General features: G+C 39.0%; 1 protein-coding gene across 1 annotated transcript; it reads right to left on the bottom strand.

The window, feature by feature from the left end:
• Window positions 1–1329: 1329 nt before the first annotated feature.
• Window positions 1330–4051, bottom strand: LOC120723385. Its single transcript, XM_040014808.1, has 2 exons — window positions 3678–4051; window positions 1330–3431 (listed from the first exon to the last, which is right to left on the bottom strand). The coding sequence occupies exons 1-2, from the start codon at window positions 3765–3767 to the stop codon at window positions 2118–2120; spliced, it is 1404 nt and encodes a 467-aa protein (XP_039870742.1). The 5' UTR covers window positions 3768–4051; the 3' UTR covers window positions 1330–2117.
• Between the last annotated feature and the right edge of the window lie 4762 nt (window positions 4052–8813).

Genomic DNA, 8813 nt, shown 5'->3' with positions numbered 1-8813 from the left:
CTTGTTGGCTGTGTTACTCTGTTAACTTACATTCACTGGCACACCATCATTGCTGGACTGAGGCTCTTTAATGGTTTCAGAAATCTCCAGCTTCCTAGTTTCATCTTTTTCCACCAGTTGTGGTTTATTGCTTTTCACAGGGTCCTCAGGAATTGGAGTACTCGCTCTTCTATCCATTTTCTTCTTCTTGTGAGGAGCCCACTTGACTAAGGACTTGCAATACTGTGTTGAAAGAGAAATTATTTTTAAAAATACATAAAATATAAACAAAAACATTAAATGCAGTTCAGATGTTTGGTGCACATAGCGTGGCATGTTTCCAAAGACACACTGCATACAGAGGACATCAGCACAATGTTGGAAGCATTAGTGATGTATATTACATAACTGGAATGTCCAGGGACAGGGATGAAAATTATGGAAGTTTAGCTATTTGTATTGTATCATTGGAAGGACTAAGGATTAGGATCATAACAAAAGGAAAGAATTAGTGGTTAGGATTGCACTTACCTTGAAACAAATCTTTGCCAGTCTGCTGTACTCTCATCACAGTCTGACGTTATTGCTCCTCCCCCCAAAGTTCATGACGAGTCAGATCCTTCAGCCAATCACACGATCTAATTTGCCAACATAGTTGATGGTACCAGTACTTGGAATAGAAGATGAGTCGTTTGGAATCTTTTCTATAATTAAAATAAACTAAATGTAATCAAATTAAATTAAAATAATATAATAACAGCTTTTGGGAAACTTGTTAGTGCAACATTTAACTCATTTGAAATCACAGTTTGTTAAAATGATCTTTGATTCTCAAAATTCTTGCTGGTAGATACTCCAATAAAATAACTTCAAACAAAAAACGTAAAAGAATTGTTGGTGCTGATGTCAGAGATAAACCAGGGTGAAAGGCATTACCATCTGATCAGTGTGATGTGGTGGAGAAGGTAGGTGGAATGATCCACACTAACAATGACAGAAAAAAGGAATTTTTATCCAGTTTTTGGAATGTCTGTTAATGTAAGTGAATAAATTGATCTCCCCTGTTAAAAGGGAAGTTTTCCTTGCCACTGTTCCCAAAGCCTTTGCTCATGATGGCCATCATCAGTTTTTTCCTGATTTCTTTGTATTATTTTCGGGTCTTAACCTGAAATTAAGCAGCTCGAGACAACTGTTGGCATGATTTGTCACTGTATAAACAAAATAGTGAAGGAGCTATGGTGGACTGCCATGTAGCAGTTCCAATGGGTAATGGCGAAGCGCGGTAGGTGGTTCGTGATTAGCAGGCCATGCTGGACGTGGAGGTCCCTCCAGTGCTCTGACCTCCAGCTCCGACTGAGCAGGTCACTGGTGTGCCGCTGACCTCCAGCTCTGACTTTGCAGGCCATTCCTGCATGCTGACCCCCTCGGGCAGAGCGGGCCCCTCCGGTAGCGCCGCAGCTGCAGACAGTTGATCCAATGGTGATGATGGTGTAGCAGCTGCAGGCGGGGGAGATGTTGGTGGAGCAGACTGGCGGTAGATTCAGCAATGATGTTTAAGCAACAGGCAGGTGAAGTGATGTTGGTGTGGTTATGGCAGGCAGTTGAGAGGGTGTGGAGGCGTTCAACTGAGGTGAAATATGACTGCTCAGTTTGGGCAATGGCAGCGATATACAATCCTCAGCAAAACTTTCTAGCTTCTCTTGTTGCTTCTCAATCTTCTTCATCCTTTTCTTCTTTTCTTTTGTGTTAATCCAGCCAATGTTATTAATGACATCTACATATCATCCTTTAGCAGCCTTGTCTGTATAAAATGTGAGTTATTTGGAATTACAATGAAATCCATGAATAATGATTGACAAGCAAACAAAGACACACAATTTTCAAATTGAACAGAAAAGTCTTTATTATTGCATTTGGCATTTGTTGTTTGAAAAAAACTTACATTTTAAAAGTAAAAAATAAAAACAATTCTCAGACATAACAAAAAGACCTCACATGACCAAAATGAGTAAAATCTAAAAAAAAAAGAAAAAAAAAAGGAAACAGTCAGAGCGTCCGTGTAAAATAAGTAAAAAACAAAAAACCTCACATGATCACAAAGTTTTCGAAAATGTAGTAAAACAAACATCAAAGTAAAATCAAAAACAACTGAAAAACCCTTTTCCTCTGAGTCTTTGTATGGCTTTTTGTCTTTTGTTGGTGTCTTTAGGTGTGTCTTTGTTCTTGTGACTTCTGAGCATCTTTGGACTTAACAGCTGTCTTGCAGTCAGGCTCTTTGGTCTTTTTCTTTCTTGCTTGTTGCCTTCTTGCTCTGTTTCTTTGCTTTCATCACACTTTGTCAAAGACCTTTTCTGCGTTAGAGATTTTTTCCTCATTTTTGGGTGTGCCACTGGAGACTCATAGCTAGTCCCAGGGCCATCTTCTTTTACTCTAACTGTGTCTTTGTTTTCAGTTGTTCCTTTTGCTCTCATGTGGCCTTTTCCCTTGGTTGTCATCTTTGTCTCTGGTTCATTTTTATTTTTGCCTATATCCTCTCTGCTCAAAGCTTGGACTTTTTCTATAGTTTTTCTCACTAGTCCACTGGAAACTTCTTGGTCTATGTCTGTTTTGTTCAACAAGGGACCATTTTCATCTTCAGCTTTGTCTTCTTCGTTATCTGTAGTCGCTGTTTCCATACTGTTTTCATTTTCACTCAAACTTTCTGGCCTCAAGGCTTCATTGTCTTCATCTATTGTCTCTGTCTGTGTTTGGTTCACACCCTCAGTTGTTTCATTTGGTCTAACAACATTTTGCATTTTTCTTTGGATTGCAGTTCTTTCTGACATAATTTTAGGATATACCCAACATTTGAACTTGTTTTTAAGAAATTGAGTACGACTATAGAAATGTCCTGTGTCCTTTGTGGCTTTTCCCTTTTCTTTAGCATTATCTTTACCTTTGGTGGATCCCAATGTACCTGCTGCTGTAAGGTCAATGTGTTCACAGTTATCAGCATAATCTTCACTTTCACTACTCTCTGTAGTCACTTTTGCTCTTCCCCTGCCACTCTGTTTATGTCGGTGTTTTCCAGATGTGTTTCCTGCTGTCAGATCAATGACTTTCCTGACTTCATTGTTACTTTCATCTTTGCTGCTGTCTGTGTCAATGGTGTTTGCGTGCTGTTTGGTCTTCTTTTTCACAATTTCTCCTCTTGTGGCATTTTGACTAGACTTTCTTTTCTTTGGTCCAGCATATCTTCTCTGCAACACATCTTCATTGTCTTCTGAGGTTGTAGATTCCTCAGAGTCTCTGGTTCTATTGTTCACAGCAAGTGCCTTTGCAGCATTGTTGCGGCACTTGAAGGCTTCGTCCAAGTTTAAATCTGCCTCATAAAACCTCGCTGCAGTTGCATCAGAATGGCACATCATCCGGTGGACTTGTACCTTGCTTTGGGTTCCCAAGGATCTCCCACTCTACAAATGTAAACATTAAATAATGTTATTAATTGCACTAACATTTGACATTTTCAAGGAGATTTGCAGAGCTAAGGACAGAACCACAAAAAGAAGTACAACAGAAGACAATAAAAAGAAAAAGAAATGTCCTTTCAACATTATAACACTGGGAGTAAAACCAGGAAGGGTGACTGTTTTATATCATCACTCTAAAAAGATAGGAAGGTAAAAACATTGAATCACCATAAAGTGGAAACTACTCACAAAAGTGCTGATGCTGCTCCTAATCATAGAGAAGGTTGGTTTTCCTGGGATACCAAACTTCCTCCATGCATCTTGGAATGAAGCCAACATCTTACAATAAGCCCTTCCATGAGTGTTGGTAAAAATCAGTTGTGATGATACACCAAGGTATCTGTGGCGGTGGTTCACAAAGCGGTGAAACCATATGTATTCGTCGTTCGTTAGGGGAACAAGTGCATGGCCAAATGTTTCCTTGGTCTTGTGCTCTTTTACCTGTAAAAGAATCAGCAACTAAATTACATTGCACACAGTCATTGATGTCGCTGGTAAGAAAATATCTTTAATCAGGGAGAGAAATAATTGCTTAATGATTTTACTCTGATTATCCGCCGGCCATCACCATCCGCTTCAGCTGTGCCAACTTCCTCAACTGTCATATTTGATATGACGCCTCTTCTGTGCCCAGTTGTGCAGATGACAAATCCAGCCAGAAGACCATAGAACCAGTCTAGGTTCTCAGGTGTGGGATTTTTCTCAAGCTCGACTATTGAGTAACATAGAGGTTGCACAGTAAGACACAAGGGATAGGGAAGCATATCCATTATATTGCTATATACTCCCCCTAATATAATCCTGTATAAACATCACAAATGCTACTGTTTGTATATGTATTATATATTTGAAGAAAAATCAAAAGTCCAACAAGTGATTATAAATGAGCAGTCTGTTATAATTGAAAGCAAAAAGTTCTGTCATATATTTCTGCAAATCTGAGATTCTGAACTATATATACATACAGATTACAGCTGGTAAGTAAATATTATATAATTTCTCATTAACAGAGATATTATTGGGGTTATTAGAGTTGTCCTTATGGAGAAATGAACTACACACTTACCAAGTGCTTCAGGGATGTGTGTGGTGGCCATCTGGAGAAAATCAGTGATGTGGACAGGATCTACAAGCATTTCTAAAAGACACAGAATGTTTTTATGTTCCTGCAGCTCCAGTCATGCTCATTCATGCTGCACGCAATGATGTAAATATAAAACAGGTTGTATTTCAGACCTAATACAGATTGTTATGATATATTGAATTGAAATTGCTAATTCAAGCAACCAATGATTTATAAAGAAACATCCTGAAAAACAACAGGGGTGCACAAACTTTTGCATACCACTGTACATATACAATGCACAAAAGACCTACTTATATACAATTATACCTTACATTACAACATTTTGAGTCCTTGTTCCTCACTACATCACAGTCATGATATCATGACATCTATAAATGATTTATTTATTGCACATGCTAGGTAACAACTAAGTAGTAAAGTTGGATCTTACGTGATTTTTTGATCCGGATGGCTTGCCTGTGGGTTTGTAACTCCCTTTTGGTCTTCTTCATTTCCGACTGAAGAGCAAATAAAGTCCCCTTTAAAGCCTTACGGGAGGCTCTGACCTCTGGCAGTTGTGCATCAATCAGAAATTGCAAGAACGCCCTCACACTTCCAATCCAGATCCTTTTGGTTGTTACAGCATATTTATTCAGATAAGTTGTCCATCTAAAAAAGGCCCACAAACAAACACAAATCAGTAATCACTTTAGTATTATTGAGATTACTGGACTAATATATCACAGAAATTTGTAAAAATGTACTCAGTCAGTCTTTCTCTGTTGTCCATAAATGCAAACGTCATTGCAGGGAGTTGATTGTGAGACATGAAATATGCCCAGGTACGGACATGATAGACCCGTTGTTTGGAGTTTTCGGCGTCCCTTTTACCTGTCCCACAAATGTGTTGAAACCAAGCATTCAGGACTTTCTCTGTTTAAAATAAAATGTAGTAACAACATAGCAATTAGGAGTGTCATGACAAACTGATGAAGTACAGAAAACATACTTCTAATTCAAGTGGTTGACAATGATATTTGAAAGATATTGCTAATTAGTAGTATCTGTTTAATTAGCGGGATGTGAGTTCCAAAATAGAACAACCAGTTCTAAAAATTCACATTACACTACACAAGAAACAATATTATTGCCAAAGAATTCATACCAAATTTAGGAAGCCGGGCTGTTGGGTCATGTTTACTTCTTTCAAATTTCTGGCGCTTGGGGGGGCTGAGAGGTTTGAAGCCAAGTTTATCCTTAGTGGATTTCAGACTTTTCAGTTTCCTTTTCAGGAGTTTAAGTAACAAATCCTTTTCTTTGCACTTTTTGCAATTCTGATGTTGGACTTGAGCATCATCTGACTGATTGACAGGGGAATGGACTGAGCTGTCTTCTCTAATCTCTGCAGATTCTTCACGGGTATCACTGCTATCACTTTGCTCCTCTTGATCACTGCTTTCAGTCAGCTGCTCTATGTCCAGTGAGGTCACCATTGGAGGCTGTGGATTTGAACGTCTGAGAGCTTTGAGGGCTTTCAGATTAGCCAATCGTTTCGCTGTCGTCATTACTTTCTTCTTATCTGATTTCTGAAAGGGTATAAACAATAGAACAGCAATGTTTGAGAAAGTTAGTGAAACATGTCACATAAGAATGCATTCTAATTTAAAAACAAAATGTAAGCTATACAAAACACTAACCTCAATCTCACAGTGGACATTTTCCAAGTGCTTGTCCAGTCTTATACGGTTTTTAGCTTTACATACTGGACAGTCCAGCCTGCCCCTGTAACTGCATATCACATCCAGTTTGACAAATGTAACTACAACTACCACTTTAAATTGTTGCAATGTTTTGTCATATACTGTATGACAGTGACTTACACTGTAGAGCAGTAATTTAGCAGTAAATGTAATTCTTCTTTGTTTACAACATGGTGGTATTTTTTTAAATGCTGCCCAACTGCAACATATGGAATCAAGCATATTGGGCATTCTGTCATCTGACGTGGCATTTTTCCTGTAGAGAAGAATACACATCAGAACAGGTGAATTATTTGTTGAATTATTTATAAATTTCTGTCCGCAAATCTTCAAATTGAGGTGTACACTTTTCAGTACTTGACCAAATATTAAAGGAATTAAAAGAAAACCTTGACATAATAAAAAGTCTACCACTTTTAATAGGGGGATTAAAATAATTTGAAAGTCTTTAGTAAGTGTTTTTAAAGTTTTGATCAGGTATTATGTTTCTAAAGTTAGTATTTCTGCTAAAACAGTATTTCTGGAAAATCATAGTATTTCTGCTATATTATAGGAATTGTACGCAATTATGGTATTTGTGCCAAAGCATACTGTTTGTGCCCAAACAGAGTACTTCTGCTATATTCTAGTATTTGTGCTAAATCTTAGTTTTTCTGCTATTTTATAGTATTTCTGCCAAATCATAGTATTTGTGTCAAAGCATAGTAATGTAACATAGCAGAAATACTATGCTTTGGAACAAATACTATGAGTTTGCAGAAATACTATGAAGTAGCAGAAATAGTATGATATGTATTCTTATCATGATATGTATAGTAGTATGTATGTACAGTGGGGCAAAAAAGTATTTAGTCAGCCACCGATTGTGCAAGTTCCCCCACCTAAAATGATGACAGAGGTCAGTAATTTGCACCAGAGGTACACTTCAACTGTGAGAGACAGAATGTGAAAAAAAAAATCCATGAATCCACATGGTAGGATTTGTAAAGAATTTATTCGTAAATCAGGGTGGAAAATAAGTATTTGGTCAATAACAAAAACACAACTCAATACTTTGTAACATAACCTTTGTTGGCAATAACAGAGGTCAAACGTTTACTATAGGTCTTTACCAGGTTTGCACACACAGTAGCTGGTATTTTGGCCCATTCCTCCATGCAGATCTTCTCGAGAGCAGTGATGTTTTGGGGCTGTCGCCGAGCAACACGGACTTTCAACTCCCGCCACAGATTTTCTATGGGGTTGAGGTCTGGAGACTGGCTAGGCCACTCCAGGACTTTCAAATGCTTCTTACGGAGCCACTCCTTTGTTGCCCGGGCGGTGTGTTTTGGATCATTGTCAGTGTTGGAAGACCCAGCCTCGTTTCATCTTCAAAGTTCTCACTGATGGAAGGAGGTTTTGGCTCAAAATCTCACGATACATGGCCCCATTCATTCTGTCCTTAACACGGATCAGTCGTCCTGTCCCCTTGGCAGAAAAACAGCCCCATAGCATGATGTTTCCACCCCCATGCTTCACAGTAGGTATGGTGTTCTTGGGATGCAACTCAGTATTCTTCTTCCTCCAAACACGACGAGTTGAGTTTATACCAAAAAGTTCTACTTTGGTTTCATCTGACCACATGACATTCTCCCAATCCTCTGCTGTATCATCCATGTGCTCTCTGGCAAACTTCAGACGGTCCTGGACATGCACTGGCTTCAGCAGCGGAACACGTCTGGCACTGCGGGATTTGATTCCCTGCCGTTGTAGTGTGTTACTGATGGTGACCTTTGTTACTTTGGTCCCAGCTCTCTGCAGGTCATTCACCAGGTCCCCCCGTGTGGTTCTGGGATCTTTGCTCACCGTTCTCATGATCATTTTGACCCCACGGGATGAGATCTTGCGTGGAGCCCCAGATCGAGGGAGATTATCAGTGGTCTTGTATGTCTTCCATTTTCTGATGATTGCTCCCACAGTTGATTTTTTCACATCAAGCTGCTAGCCTATTGTAGATTCACTCTTCCCAGTCTGGTGCAGGTCTACAATACTTTTCCTGGTGTCCTTCGAAAGCTCTTTGGTCTTGGCCATGGCGGAGTTTGGAGTCTGACTGTTTGAGGCTGTGGACAGGTGTCTTTTATACAGATGATGAGTTCAAACAGGTGCCATTCATACAGGTAACGAGTGGGGGACAGAAAAGCTTCTTACAGAAGACGTTACAGGTCTGTGAGAGCCAGAGATTTTCCATGTTTGAGGTGACCAAATACTTATTTTCCACCCTGATTTACGAATAAATTCTTTACAAATCCTACCATGTGAATTCATGGATTTTTTTTTCACATTCTGTCTCTCACAGTTGAAGTGTACCTCTGGTGCTAATTACTGACCTCTGTCATCATTTTAAGTGGGGGAACTTGCACAATCGGTGGCTGACTAAATACTTTTTTGCCCCACTGTATGTATACTTATAAATTCATGATATAATTACAAAATAATTAAAAAAAATAGTTTTACTGGGGA

Source organism: Simochromis diagramma, unplaced genomic scaffold (genome assembly GCF_900408965.1).
Source record: "Simochromis diagramma unplaced genomic scaffold, fSimDia1.1 OVJJ01000165.1, whole genome shotgun sequence".
NCBI classification, from domain to species: Eukaryota; Metazoa; Chordata; class Actinopteri; order Cichliformes; family Cichlidae; genus Simochromis; species Simochromis diagramma.
Note: the sequence above shows the minus strand (reverse complement) of the source record. Positions and strands in the feature narration are given on the sequence as shown.